At 40.2% G+C, this 16,212-nt stretch overlaps 1 protein-coding gene across 2 annotated transcripts in view; it reads left to right on the plus strand.

Moving 5' to 3' along the window:
- Positions 1 to 3,659, plus strand: part of tfpi2 (tissue factor pathway inhibitor 2) — a 65,578-nt gene extending 61,919 nt beyond the window's left edge. For both annotated transcript variants that reach the window (XM_069915648.1, XM_069915656.1), the window contains one exon: positions 2,540 to 3,659. In XM_069915648.1, coding sequence (XP_069771749.1) covers positions 2,540 to 2,607 — 68 coding nt within the window. In that variant the 3' untranslated portion in view covers positions 2,608 to 3,659. The remainder of the gene's footprint in view (positions 1 to 2,539) is intronic.
- Positions 3,660 to 16,212: the final 12,553 nt, after the last annotated feature.

The raw sequence follows: 16,212 nt of genomic DNA on the forward strand, positions 1-16,212 counted from the left end.
AACAGTGAATTGATGCATCTATCTTGAATATAGATACATTTTCTGGAGTTCAGACACACCAAACCAAGATCACGGCTAAGATTATTTTGAAAAGTTTATTCAGGGATTGAACCAATTGTGTCCTGCATCCAAAACATATTTATCTTTAATGAACAAAGAACAAAAAAAATGCAGATGCTAGAAATTAAATCAAAAATAGAATAATTAAAGGCACAAAGCAGATTCCAACAGAACATAAGGTCATCATTGTTCCAAGAGAGTTCCCTGAAGCTCTGAATATCAGCTGATTTATTTGAACAGATGTTGTATCAAAGGATTTGATGATTATAGAACCTTCCATGAAATGGCATAAACAAATAGACAAACCCAGAAAACTCCTAATTTCTTTCATTTTCAGTACCTTTAAATCCTATACCGCCTGACCATAGCTTCACCATGTCAGAAATCCACCCATTTCTTCTTATTTCTGTAAGATGAATGATTTACTTTAGCTCAGCACACCTTGACTAAACCACAGGTCATTTAAAATGTTCAAGTCGGCCTTGCCCTAACTATCAGAATCTCAGTAAGGTCATTTAAGTATAATGTAAATGATAACTGGGATTTCTTGATTAAACTACATGGTACTTTATAGATCTAGCTATTCACTTAGACCAGTGGTTTTCAAACTTTTTCTTTCCACTCACGTACCAACTTAAACAGTCCCTTTACTAATCACAGAGCAATTATGGCATAGTGAATATTTAAGGTAGTATGTGAATGGAAAGAAAAAGTTTGAAAACCACTGACTTAAACCATTTAGACCAGGGTTGGGCAACCTTTTTTTAAAACTCACATTTCACCTAAAGTATTCCCTATGCCATAACTACTCTGTGATTAGTAAGGGAATACTTAAAATGGTATGTGAGTGGAAAGTGTGAATAGTTATATTTTATATTATGTATAGATATGTTTTTGGATTGTGGGGTTTTAGGTAGGTCATCAACAGATACAAACACTTCAAAAGAGATCTCATTTTAAAATGCAAGAGTTACGCATAAGATGGTGGCTACTATTCTGCAAAGACAATAGACTTCTATGCTAAAGATTTTCGCAATAAGGTTTACCGCTCAGAGATATTTGTTGCTCATTGGACACACACAAACTGATTCCTTCTGATCAGCCACTTCAGTGTCTTTCCAAAGACACTTGCCCCATTAGAGTTTCCCAGATGATGACCTCTTTCTTTCAGGTCACCACAGGGTTCCTTTACTGTTTCCCTTGTCCCAAGCAGAACATTATACAACCAGCTATCTCCTCTTATATGGACCACAAGGCTTTGAACAGGCTGAACTCAGAACTCACAACCTATCTTCAAAATGGGGTTTCAAACAAGCTTCCAAAAACCACTGCAGAAGACTAGCTCTCTCTCTCTTTATCTCTCTCTCTCTCCTCTCTCCTCTCTCTCCTCTCTCTCTCTCTCTCTCTCTCTCTCTCTCCCTCCCTCTCCCTCTCTGTCATACTTAGAGAAAAATCTGACTATCTCTGCTTGCAAAACTACATGACCTTCCTGAAACAGCACACTCCACCAAAATAGCTTGCTGACTCCCAAAATCATTTAATGAGTTTCCTGAGATGGGCCCTTCCATTTGCACCTTATTGTGAAAATCTCCAACACAGGAGTCTATTGTCTTTGCAGAATACTAGGTACCACCTTATGCATAACTCTTGCATTTTAAAATGAGATCTCTTTTGAAGTGTTTGTATCTGTTTATGACCTAACTAAAAACCTCACAATCTATCTTCCAAAAACATTTGTATACATAATATAAAATATAACATAATATGTCACAAAAGGAAAAGTTTGAAAACCACAGTTTTAATCATGCCTAATTGACTCATTATGTGGATGGTTTCACAACTCCAAAGGAAATGGGCCAATGACAATTTTTCTGAAGCAAAATATTTCTGTAACAATTCGGTCTAGAGTAGTGTTCTCAACCTTTCCTTCCCACTCACATTACCACCTTAAACCCTTACCAATCACAGAGCACTTATGGCATAGGGATTACTTAGGGTGGAATGTAAGTTTTAAAAGTAAAGGTTGCCCACCCCAATTCAGATAATCTAAAATGTGAAGGCGATTTCAACAATGGGAGGACAGATGAAAATATGAATAACAATTTGAAAAAGGCTGGAAAATGGAGTTGAAAAGAAAAGTAAATCAGCCATGAGTTGAATGGTGCAGCAGACTCAATGGGCTGAATGGCCTAATTCTGCTCATGTCTTATGGTTAATAATAACAACTTTACAAACAAATGCCAACTTCAGTTAAATTTATAAGATATTCACATTTGAATTGAATGTGTGGGTATTTTTTAAAAATCAGTCTGCCACATCTACATCAAAATAAAGAGGCCAGATCTCTTTTTTAAACTTGTTACTTTGAGATTAAACTTTGAAATCATAAAGATAAAAAAAATCACAATTTTTGTTTTAATATTATTCCCATTTTAATACAATGTGTATCAATGTTTGACATTGTCTCTTTTTTTGTCAGGAAACAGAAAACCACTGAAGAATAAAGTTTCTGCTGCATTTAAATACAAGATATTTAAACATCGTTGAAGAAGAAACAATATTTTGATGTAGATTATAATCCTTGTTTTCATTTTCATAAACTTTGGAAGCAGGAGTTTATTTTATTCTAATTATTTTTCAATGAATAAAATATATAGCAAACCCTTGAGCTAGAATTAAAACAATTTTGACTCTAGTTTCTGAACATGAAACTAAGGGGTACAATCTATGTCAAAATCTCCCAGAGTGTTCCAAAAGCAGAGATTCTTCCAGATTAACTTTTTTAATACATTTATATGGATGTCATTATTTTTTCTAAAAAGAAACATTCTTAGCAAATGTGGGAACTTAAAAAACACATTAATTTACCTGAAGAAATATTTGATAGACCAAATTATTTCCGTGGGGAAAATGATTAAATAAATTCAAAATTACATGCCTTTAAGATGGAAAAAATAATGAAAGTAGATCATTACTCATTTCTGTGGAGAAGTGTACACACCCTTTTACTCAGGTGATCTCTTGAGCATTCCCCAGAACCTCTTTGTTGTCCTTGCTCTTCATTTCAATAATTTACTAGAATTCATAACAATGTAAAATTCCTTCTTGTGATTTCCTTTCACAATTATGCCTTCTCTTAAAAGCAATAGCAAGTTAATTCCTGTATTCACTGTATTTGTAATTATATGATGCCTACCTTCAACCTATATCTGACATTGAGGTGGCTGAGGCAAACCAGAGAAACAGTGCCAATGAGAACAGAGTTAAAAAAGGGAGATGAAAATGTTTCACATAAAAAAAAGCTTTGCAATTCATTGATATTTTGGAAGCTAATATTATGTTGTGGCTTTGAATGATTAGATTCAGTAGAAATCCATTATATAAATCTCTTCTATTTTTTCTTTTTCATGAGATGCATACTGAATACATTAACTGAATCGATATTGTGATTAATTATACAGAGAACATGAAAAATGCGAGTGTTGTATTGTTCCAAAGAGTTTTTCTTGTATTTCATGCTCTCAAGTGAGTCAAAAATATGTTTGATTTTTCACCATTGTACTAAAACAATAATAAAATGCAAATATTGTGGCTGTAAACCCGTAAGCAGTGTGGTTACCTTTCTGAAATCCCTGGGCACAATATATATAATGATTATTGTGATACTTTTTTCTTTTTAAAATATCTTTATTGAGTTTAATATTTAAAAATCTACCCATATAGATCCACACATACATACATTTGCTAGGGTATGAAAAAATACAAAAATATTTGAACATTTTGAATAAAACCTTGATTATACATAATATAACTTGTGTGTGTACCCTTTTAGATCAAACACACTTTATAAAAAAAAGAAAGCAATCCCCCCAACCCCAAATAATCAAACCCCTCCCTCTAAAAAAGGCAAACTTGCATGTCTAATAAAAATTGGAAACAAAGTTCACGGAGACCAGACAGCACTGGTCTGAAGCATCCAAACACCCTCATTCATTAAATTATGGTCATACTCCATGAATGGGAGCCACATCTTGTAAATGTTCACCTTTACATCTTTTGCATTACGTCTGAATTTTTTTCTAGACCTAGGAAGGACATGATCTCATGTAACCATTGAGTATGGGTAGGTAGAGTACTGCCTTTCCATTTCATCAGAATTGCCCGTCCAACTATTAATGAGGTAAAAGCTAAAATTTGCCTCTGAGATGAGGTCAGAAATATTTCCTCTTCTTGAGAAACCCCAAATAAAGTAATTAAGGGATATGGTTCTAATTTGACCTTAAAATGAAATGATAAAGTTTGAAAGTAATTTTTCAAAAAACTTTTTAAACTAGGGCAATCCAAAACATAGATATCAGTGAGGCCTCAATAATGTAACACTTATCACATAATGGATCAGAATAGAAGCAAGATAACTTAAATTTTGAAATATGTGCTCTGTGTACAACCTTAAATTGTAATAGACAAGGTCATGCACAAAATGAGGATTTATTAATCAAATTTAGAACAACATCTCAGTCCTCACCTGGAAGTGACAAATCTAAGTCATGATCTCTATCACTCTTGATCTTAACTAGAGAAACTGATCTCAAATCCATCAACTTACTATAAATAATTGGTATTGAGCCTCTATGAGAAAATTTTGAAAGTCAAAAAAATAAATCAAGTATGTTTGTTTCAGAAATCCATGGAAAATCAGAAAGCTTGGACTGAACAAAATGTCTGACTTGTAGATATCTGGAAAAAATGACTATTAGGTCATTTAAGTTTTACCTTCAATTGTTCAAAAGAAGCAAAATTATTAATCCCCAGTCTACAACACTCTCTGAAACCTGCATCTGATAGTTTAAAAAAATGATGATGAATTATAATAGGACTGGCTAGAGAAAAAATATTGATTCCAAAAAAAATTTCTAAATTGTGCCCACATTCTCAACCTACGTCCCATTATCTGATTACTGCTTAATTTAGAAAAATGAAGAAGGTAAAAAAGACTCCAGGGCTGCCAATAGAGATTTTTTTTTAAAAATTCAGTTCCATTTCAACCAGTACCAGCATTTTTGTTGAACTCTGAATCTGTACCTCTTAGTCTGTCTAAATTACTACATTATCTAGTACCCTGACATTTACTGTGCAAATCCTGCTCTAGTTTAACTTTCTGAAATCCAACATTTTGGACATGTCCACGTTGAATTCAAAATAAAATAACAAGATATGAAGCTAAATCATATCACTGACAAAAATTATTTCCTGCCGAAAGACATGTACAGTTTACAACTGCTTCTAATCATTTGGTCTTGGCCTCTGAAACTGCTTTATCCACAAGTTGCAGAGAAGGATGTAATTCATGGTGCAGATAGGATAGATGGCATTATCTGGCCTTAAATTTGGCATGAGCCAAGATGTATAGCTTTATTAGATGTTTGTTTCCATCATCAGTTCTGGCTCCTGGATGTTGAACTTTATTCCAAGCTCAGCGAAACTTGTCAAGACAGGATCCAGTTTCATAGAACAGAGAAAAGTGTATCGCAGTAAAGGCCCTTTGAAGCATAATGTTTGCCAACCCTTATAAACCTATTCCACAATCAATCTAACCCTTCCTTCCCTCACAATATTTATCCAAAATCCATGTGCCTATCTAAGAATATTTTAGATATACCTATGGTATCATCCTCAACTACCACATCTAGCAATACATTCCAGTAACCCCCCCCACTCTCTGCGTTAAAAGCCTAACTCTGACATCTCCCCTAAACTTTCCTCTACTCACCTTCAACAGATATCCTCTAGTATTGGTGATTGTCGCCTTGGGAAACTGGTGCTGGCTGTACACTCAATAATCTTATACATCTTTATTAAGTCGCCTCTCATCCTCCATCATTCCAAAGAGATAAGCCCTAGCTCAACCTTTCCTCATCAGACATGTCCTTTAATTCAGCAAGAATCCCAGTAAATCTCCTCTGTACCCTTTTGAAAGCTTCAACATCCTTCCTGTATAGTGAGGCGACCATAACTGAACAAAAATCTGCCATTATTCAATCCCCATAGTCCCTCTGTAAAATATTTTACTGTTGTGGTACCGTGAATCCCAGGAATTTCAAATGCCTGATAATTATGAAAGGCAGCGTGCGTCATTGCCATCTCATGAACTGGTGACAGTTTCCATTGGCTATAAGTGTGGCTTCCTGATTATCTGTTTATACCTCATTTTGTGCAGAAGGAGCAGAGCTGCAAATAGAAAGGCAGGTTTTCAGACAGAGTAGAGCCAGAACATAGTTGGTATCGGAACTAGGTGTGCGCTCAAAGTACGGTGGGGAAGAGTGTCAAGCTCCTAGGTGGGAACCCGAAGCTAGATCATGGATGGAATCAAAATCCTAAGGCAGAATCATGGTGAGGAATTCTGGCAAATGGGTGAGAAGAGAGTCCAGAGCGGTTAAATGGTCTTGATTGAGTGCTGACAAACAAAGTGTGACCAAGTACAGAGGCAGGTGTATGGATGGAGGGAAATTAGTGCAAGGAAGAGGTCAGAAGAAAAGCTTGGGAAAGTCAGAAAATAGGCTAGAAATGGAGAAAAATAATAGTAAAGGGGTTCAAGGACACGGAGAACTAAAAGGTGAGGTTTCAGGGAGAATGATAGGTCAGAGAGCTGGGAAGCAAGGAAGCAAGTTCATGAGCAAGGGCACCTGCACCCAAGTTCATGTGCTCTTGTGACAGTGAGTGAGAGAGAGAGAGAGAGAGAGAGAGAGAGAGAGAGAGAGAGAGAGAGAGAGAGTGTGCGTGTGTGTGTGTGTGTGTGTGTGTGTGTGTGTGTGTGTGTGTGTGAGTGTGTAAGAGAGAGAAAGAGAAGAGTGTATGTGCAGATGATATACTTCCTGTGCTTTTGTATAATATGGAGCACATTTTGTTTCAGTTGCTTGAGTTTCTATTTGACAATGCTCTTTCATTAAACAGTAGTAGAAACCTGATGGTTTTTTTCTTCAAAAAGGCCACATCGTGATTTTTCATAATATGACATCTAAGTTCTATGTACTTTGAAATTGTGTCATCTGTGTCATCTGTTCACATCAAGAAATGCATTAAAATTATATCTGTTGATTTATTCACTTTTTGCACATAACTTTAATGAGGGCAAATTTTACTCCATATCTCAAATTTTAGATATAGTATTGTCAATTGTGTTAGGGCGAATATTCATAATATCGTTAAGTATTTTGCAGAGTAACTGTGTTCAGTTTGCAATGGCCTTTCTAAGCTCCAGGTTGCAGGCTATTTCAACTCCCCATTCCCACAATGACTTGCCCATTCTTGATGATCTCCACTGCCAGAGGGAAGCTTAATATAAACTAGAAGAACATCATCTTGTATACTGCCTGAGTAGACTACAGAACACTGAATTTTCCAATGTCAGGTAATGAGTTTCCTCTCTCTTTTTTCTGAGATATTTCTCTTGTTCCTCTTTCCCGCATCCCATTGTTCTTTCTCCCCACCCATCTCCAGCCAGTCCTACCCATTTTCATTCCCTTCACTATCTGGTTCCATCCTCATCCACGCATATTTTCACTATGGGATTCTTTCCCCACCCCCTCCCCCCACTTTGGTTTCACCTGGTTTCTATCCTCCACTTCTCTTCTAATGGCTTTTATTATACCACTCTCGCCCCACTTTGGTTTCACCTGGTTTCTTCTATCCTTCATCTCCTCTAATGGCTTTTATTATACCACTCTCACCCCATTTTGGTTTCACCTGGTTTCTTCTATCCTTCATCTCCTCTAATGGCTTTTATTATGCCACTCTCGCACCACTTTGGTTTCACCTGGTTTCTTCTATCTTTCACCTCCTCTAGTGGCTTTTATTATACCACTCTCGCCCCACTTTGGGTTTCACCTGCTTATTCTATCCTTCATCTCCTCTAATGGCTTTTATTATACCACTCTTGCCCCACTTTGGTTTCACCTGGTTTCTTCTATCCTTCATCTCCTTTAATGGCTTTTATTATACCACTCTCACCCCATTTTGGTTTAACCTGGCTTCTTCTATCCTTCACTTCTCCTCTAGTGGCTTTTATTATACCACTCTCCCCCCACTTTGGTTTCACCTGGTTTCTTCTATCCTTCATCTCCTCTAGTGGCTTTTATTATACCACTCTCATCACCATTATCAGATTCTGGCAATCTTCCTTTGTCTCCACTTATCATCCTCCCTCCAGCCATCTCCAACTTCTTATTGTATGACTCACCTTTTTCATTTTGAATAATTTTGACTGGGATGGAGGGGCTGGTCAGGAACCAATTGGGGAATAGTTAACCAAGGAGGAATGAAGGATGATGGACAGAGGCAACTGATTGGCAGGAAACAGACAAAGGGGCCAGAGACAGGTTACCAACAAATTTAAAACACTCAGGAGGAGGACACACCATGTCATGGACCATAATGGGAGGAAAGGCACAGATCGCTAGGACTGGCCTTATTTTAATCTTGTTTATAACATCTGGGGTTCAAGCAGGCAGGCGATTCCACTCGTCCTTGTGGGCAACCTTCAGGCTAGGAGGGGGGCTGATGCACGATCCCCTCAAACCAGTTCACAACCTGAGGCAGAGGAGGAGGATGAGGAGGTTGAGGTGCACAAACAGTATGCTCCTGGTGCCCTCCCCTCTCCCAGTACCTCAAACTCTACTACTGCCTCATCTTCTGTCACAACCTTGGCTGATCAGAAGATAGCAACTGACCCGTCATCAACTGGCGATAATGCAGGGATAACACCTCCAGCTGTACCAGGAGTGGTAAGATTCATAATTAATCTGTTCAAAGAAAAATCTTGTTTGAATTAAAGGTGAGGGTGTGGCAGTTAATTCACATACTTGTCTCACTGATATCTAGGTGTGAGAAGGAGGCTGAAATGTAAGAAGTCCACAAAGCCGCAGGAGGCAGCAAATGATATGGGTGTCCTCTTAACCAAAATAGACCAGATGGACCACGAAAGAGAACAAAATAGGCAGGCTGAGACCTTGCAGACCTTGCAGAGGCTGATGCAGGATCAACGGATGGCTCTGTAACAGGCGCACCAGGTGAAAATGAAGGATTGGGATGCCTGATAATGGAGATTTGACAGGAGGTGCATGCACAGACAGCAGTTATAAGCAGACTGGCCTCATCAATCAAAGTGATTGTGTGAGTCCTTCCTTGGCCCTCCACCATTCAGTTTCTTTCCATCCTTGGCAGGCCTCCTGCAACCCCCTTCCCACCAACCTCCCCATCATTCCAACCAATCTCTGCTACCGTGAAGCCACGTGCCTCTTGTGCACCACCATCAGCCCTCCCCATTCCATTCTCCTCCCTCTTGCTGAACTACACTGTCTTCCATCTCCAGTGGTGCACCCAGCCTACATCCCAACCTTTATCAGCCCTTTGGGTGGGATATACTGGACACCCGTAGGTGCTGAGGGTTCAGCTGATCAAGCCATTACTGGCCATTATCTCAGCTCCTACATTCACCTGCTCGAGAATGAGGATGAGAATTTTGAATGATCAGTTTACATCCTTCGTTCTTCACCGAAGTCATAAAGTTTACAATTTTGTAATATGTTCAAGTCAAGTTGAAGGTCAATATCAACAAAAAGTTTCCAAATATTTTTAACGTTCTTAATGTTTTATTCAAGGAAGTTTTTGCACTGCCTTTATTGACAATTATTGTCCATGTTTACATTGATGTTGTACATAAAGTTCCAATGGCTATTATACAGTTGTTATTTTAAAGTTTGGGTTTAACAGTTGCACTATGTTCAAGGACAAGCAATAAAGTTTTATAGCCTTTTATAGCATTCTCTTTCTTTGGCTTGGCTTCGCGGACGAAGATTTATGGAGGGGTAAAGTCCACATCAGCTGCAGGCTCGTTTGTGGCTGACAAGTCCGATGCGGGACAGGCAGACACGGTTGCAGCGGTTGCAAGGGAAAATTGGTTGGTTAGGTTTGGGGGTTGGGTTTTTCCTCCTTTTGTCTTTTGACAGTGAGGTGGGCTCTGCAGTCATTTCCACACAGGACTGTTATAGCCTCATGTATGGCGTGCAGCCCACTGCAAGGGAGACTTTCTGGAATAGCGAGATCAGAGACTTCAGCCTTCCACTCTTCCAGGAAGTGCTCCTTGTTAAACTTGCATATATTATGTAAGAAGCAGCAGGCAACAGCTACATCTGACGCGAAGGTGGTGTTAATATCTATTCATTTGGACAGGCACCTCCAGCAACCTTTGAGATGACCAAAGGCATTCTCCACAGCCATTCTAGTGGAGCTTAGTCTGAAGTTGAATGTGCTATTATGGTGATCAATGACGTGATGTTGCATGAAACCCCTTCATCAGCCATTTTCACAGTGGGTAGGCAGGATCTTCAATCAAATATGCAAATATTTCCACATCATTCACATTTCTGGAGACCTGTGATACAATCAAATAGAGTGTGTGGGTGAGAAGGAGCAGAAGGGAACAGTGGCAAAGCTGGGGTTTATCACACACTTCACAGGGTCACATGCACTTGTTAAGGCATCATAGCGTTCTCACAGAAACCACTTATGTCACTGGGGAAATAGCTGACCACCTGCATCTTCAGCAATTATGTAAATTGGAGAGTTGACAAGTACGCAAGCATCATGGGTGTGACCTGGCCAGCCTGCATAGACATTGTAAAGCTGCAAACACAGAGGGTGACAGCTGGAACCACTTAATGCTTATATTTTCAAGTGAGGGTAAATGCTAATAATGGAAGGATCAACCTTACCAGAAGTTGTGGTCGACAACAACTTGCAGAACAATGGAGTGCCAACTTTTTCGATTGCAGTTGGATGCTAGATTATCCTGTGGGGCAATGAGGGGAATATGTGTGCCATCTATGGCTCCAACACACATTGGATACCCACCCTTCTTTCAAATGCCTCAATAGTCTCCAGAAGACACTCCCCAGTTGGCAACCCTATGAAATGTGGCATGAGGTACATTTTCACTGCCGCAGTTATTTCCCTCACCACTGTGAATACAGTGGAGATAACAACACCAAAAGGCACACTGATGTAATGATACTCTCCAGAAGTGGCATACCACCACAAAGCTAGTGCAAGTCTGATCCGAGATTCCAGAGATCTTCGGCATTTTGTGTTCTTACGCCTCAGGTGTGGCCCCAGTATCCCAACAGTGAAATTAAATGTGTCATGAGACATTCATAGATTCTCATATCACTGAATATCATCATATTTTTCAAAAACTTGATCCAAGAATACAGGTCCCTGAGGTCTCTTCCTCTTCCACATCCTTCTGCTATTATGCAACCTTTCAAGATACTTCATTTAAAAACAAATGCTTTTTACGGCTAACTCTCAGCTCAGCCAATCTCCCCTCCTCAAACACTTCACAGATTATACACAAGAGATTATTGAAATTATGCCACATGAGATCAGGAGTTCTCTGGCCTGTAAGACCAGCCATTCTTTGCACCAATTTGCCAATAAGGAGGCTAATAAGACCTGATTGTGTGGTGATGGATTCATATATCTTCTGGACGTCCGAGGAGATCTGTCTGAGGTCAGCCATCATATAGAATGATATGACATCACTTTGTCTTTTGCGTGCCGCATCATGCAGGCACTTCCGATTAAAGGTAGAACGGACCAAAGGCCGGGGATAAATCTTTGCAAGTGTGAAAGCATTCAGTGTCCCGGTTAAGAGTGGTCTAGTGTGAAAGGCCAAACCCTCATTCCTACCCCAAGACACTGAATAGTGTCAGGTCTGCTTTGTTCATGAATGAGTGAGACAAACACCAGGCTGAGTCGAAATCAGGGTTCTTTGTTCTTTATTACCGGATTGTAACACTTGCGACTAACCATGTTAGTCGGAGAATGCATTCTGCCGTTATCAGCAAAAGGGTGATTTTTTATACCCTTGGATATGTGCTTAGAACATCATCATATCATTACTTGTCCAATGACTAAAACTGTTGCTATCCTTTCCCTGCTAGCTTCCTGCCTCTCAATCCATCAATGTCTCTCTTATCTTGTAAGTACAAGGATGCATTCACATCTTGTTACAGCCCTGCACATTCCCATCTCATGATGTTTTACCTAACAGGAGTACAAGGACACCTCCCCTTCTTGTTACAGCCCTGTACAGGGTAACTCCTTACACATTCCCATCTCATGATGTTTTACCTTACAATCCCTCCTTTGTCCTCTTTAGAGGACAATCTCGCCCTGACTATGCTACCACCGCGTTACATTAGTTCGCCTATTATTGCCAAGCTCTATACGGGTTCTGTTCACAGGGCAGTTCGGCTGGTGGGCGAGGGCTCCCCCAACCCTCCTTTGCGTACACCCCCCATCCGTCACCCCGATCCCATTGCCCGTTTACAAGTTTCATCCCATTTGCCCCCAAGCAAAAAACTAGCTAACCCCCCGTACATTAGTAAATTCCCAAGTTAACATATGGTCTACAATCTAATTCATAATACTTGTTCTACAATCTGATTAATAATGTTTGTGTTACAATCAATGTTATAATATTTGTTCTACAATCAAGGTTATAATATTTAGGTTACAAGCAAGGTTAAAATTATATGTGTAACAATCTAATTCACAATCCCTCCTTCCCATCACATTCCCCTTCAGACTCCAGATCGATCTCAGCAACTTTCTCCGCCTCCTGTAATGTGAGATAGTCTTGCTCCACAGCCTGCACAGCTTGATATTTCGGAGGCAGTTCATCACGGTCAGCAAAGGCTCTCTCTATGGTCCTCGTGACCAGCGTTCGAATGCATGGAATACAACAACAGCCACAAGTGATAAAAATTGATACAGAAATGAACAAACCCAGCAAAAGTTGTCCTAACAATGTGCTCCATCTCCCAAACACTCCCTGTAACCAGGATAAAACAGGATTGGAGACTCCAGACTGGGCTTTTAATTCTTTCGCCAATGCCCTAAGTTTCGTTAACCCCTTAGTGAGTGATCCATCTGGCCCTGTGTTATTAGAGATAGAAGTGCAGCATAGATCTCCAAACATAGCACACACTCCACCTTTCTCTGCCAGGACCATATCAATCGCTATCCTATTCTGAAGTGTCATAAGGGAAGTTTCTGACAGTTGTTGATGTATTGCCTCAACAACGTCCCTGGTCAAATTTGCAAGGTGCTGGACATTATAGTGAATAAGGTTGATCCTATTAACATTTTTATTTACAGTGATGGGAAAAATTGCACTAAAAACAGGAAAACTTTCAAACCCAGCTGCAATCTCATCGGCTAATTTAAATTCGTCCGGAATATTCCGGGCTTGGCCAATGGCATCAATCCATACCCCATCAGGGTTCCTTCCTCCCGGCCCCAAGAGTCCAACACTCCTCCTTTTTCTCCACAGCCAACTCTCTGTGTGGCGCAATTCTAGGGAATCCTCGTCTCCCTCCTGCCTTTTGACAATCAGCACTGGCGCATTAAGGGTTACTAGAGCACACCGACCATCCCAGTTAGCGGGGAGCCAGTTGTACAGCACTCTTCCTCAATATAGTCATTACACTGAGGTGCCTGGACTTGTTGATCACTCTGCCACCCCCCGATTCTCTGGGGCCCATCAATGTGTCCACCCCTACCCCTTGCTTGTCCTCTTAAGTTTCCTCCTCTTCCCCGATAGCCTCTAATAGAGGGTAATCTTTTTCCCCTTGCTCTCCCAGCCTCCGGACAGTTCCGCTGGTAGTGTCCAGGATTTTGGCAGTACCAGCATACTGCATGTTCCCCTCTATACATTGTACCTAGCTGTCTTTCCCAACCATTTCTTACTTGGGGTCCCGGATTTATCACTGGCCCCATGACCTGTGGGACTATCTGTTGGGCCGCTAATTTAACCCCTATATGTTCTATGGCTCTCACCAATTTATCGGTTGTCTTGTCCACCTCCTTCTGGGACGCACTTTCTGACTTAGCATGCTCTGATTGACGATGTCGTTTGATTGCATGTGTCAGGTGTCTTTTCCACAAATCCTCTGACATTGTCTCTAATCCCACAATGTCCCTTAATTTTGCTTGAACCGTAGCAGGTAGTCCGTTTATTATCCCATTACGAAAGTGAGCCCTTCCTAAGGGGCTGTGGTCGGGTCTTTCTCCAGTCCCTGTTTCCCATAAGTCCCATGCTCGAGTGAAATACTCGTGTGCAGTCTCTCCTTCCTTTAGTTGAAGGGTTACCAAGGCATCCAAACTATAGGGTGTAGGAAATGTTTCTCTAAGTGCTTCCCAAAATTTATTCCGAAGTGGGTTAAATTCTATTTCATCCCCCAATTTACTGCTTCTTACAATTCTCTCTATTTGCTTCAGGGCCCCTTCTGCCTTTAATTTTATCATGATAGTTCTGACATCTGCGAGTGCTAATTGTTCTTGGCAGGTTTCTCGCTCAAAACAAGAAATCCATGGACTAGCCCCATTACTCAACGGAGGTAGTTTTTTCATTAAACTCTCTAAGTCCATTCGTGACCAGGGTACATATTTTTGAGTTCCCCGTCCCGTGATCAGTAATGGGCATTGATATCTCAATTTTGGGGATTTCTGCTCCTTCTTTACTCTTGGCATGCATTTATTTATCCCACCTTGTTCTGACTCTTCTTCGTCACTGTCACTGTCCCTATCAGCTTCCAATGTCTCAGGGTCAAAGGTATATTGGTCACGTTCATCTCTAAGATAATCTTTTCGGCCATAGTTTAGTTGTTTCACATCTTTCTCTTTTGTCCTAACTATGTCCAGGTAGGCATGTCTATTTTTCTCCCTCCCGAGTCTTTTCCTTCTACTTTCCTCCCATGGTGGATCGTATCTCGTTTCCTCTTCTGTACTACACTTTTCGTCCTTTACTCCTATTACCATTCCTTCAGCTTTAATTTCTCCTGACAGTGTTGTAGTTATCTTTTCCACTTCCTTAAATACACCTACCATTAATTCTTTTTGATCCTCACTGATCTGCCCCAGCACATTAATATCTCTGTTTAAGTTTTTAATGTTATCCTGAACCTTTTTCATGTTCCATTTCTGTATCTCTAACTCCTTTTCTATTTTCTTGGACTCCAGAGGGGTCTCTACATCTATTACTCCCCCTTCTATTTTTATTAAAGGGGCCTGTACCTCGTCTGATGTGTCCCTATTCCCGAGGTTCTTGTCACACTCCAGTGTCTCAATATCTGGATATAAGGGACGTGACTCCAGGATCCCATCTGGGGTGCCAGGGGCACCTTTTGACGCCACATATGTATAGGGCGGGGGTCTACAAGCTATTTCTACAGGGGCAGTAACAGGTGGGTTACCAGGGAGACCAAATTCTTCAAATAGAGCTAGGACATCGCGGTACTGAATCTCCTTGTCTCTCACCCTCTTTTTTGCTGACTCGCGATTAAAGATTTTGTTTTCTGTGTCCCGTTTTGTTTCTTCCAGCTTGTCTAAGACTCTACGTTTTAAAATTTTGTTTCCCTCACCTGTCAGGAACATCTCAGTGCCCCCGGGTAACCAACCCCTCTTCCTCCAGCGGTCTACACATTTTCGGAGCATTTTTTGTTTTTCCAATGCCGCATTACTGGTATTTCGCTCCTCTAATTCCTGATTAATTTCCTTAATAACTTGGTCAAAAGTCTTAGCAGGCAACTGTACAGCCATAGCTGCGGGACCGCTTTCTAATGCCTGTTTTAATTTAGGTTCTTGTCCGTTTAGGGGATCTATGTCAACGAAAATTGCTTTTAAAAATGTCTCCTTGCAAGCTGGATGACTAATATCTTTTAAAGGAACAGTCTCTAAGTCTTGTCCTCCAATTGACTTCAGACTGTCCTGTATACTCTGATTGCTCGTTTTCCACTCTCTGTTTTCCCAAAGGGGTCTGAAAGTTAAATTACAACTAGAAAACCAAATATTTGGGCTATACTTTTGTCCTGTTTCCCTGTACCAATCTATGAATTTACGTAACTTTATCTCCTTGGTGATGTTGGGAATACCCTCATTTAACTTATCAAAAGTATTTCGAATAAACCGGGTGTCTCTTAGGAGTTTATCAACTTTTTCATTAATATCTCCTACCTGATCCGGACACAGCTGTCGCAGCCTTCTGTCGTCGTTCTTGTTCACCAGGCAGGCGTCCCTGAGTACTTTTTTTGT

The sequence above is a fragment of the Narcine bancroftii genome, chromosome 1 (assembly GCF_036971445.1).
Source record: "Narcine bancroftii isolate sNarBan1 chromosome 1, sNarBan1.hap1, whole genome shotgun sequence".
NCBI lineage: Eukaryota > Metazoa > Chordata > Chondrichthyes > Torpediniformes > Narcinidae > Narcine > Narcine bancroftii.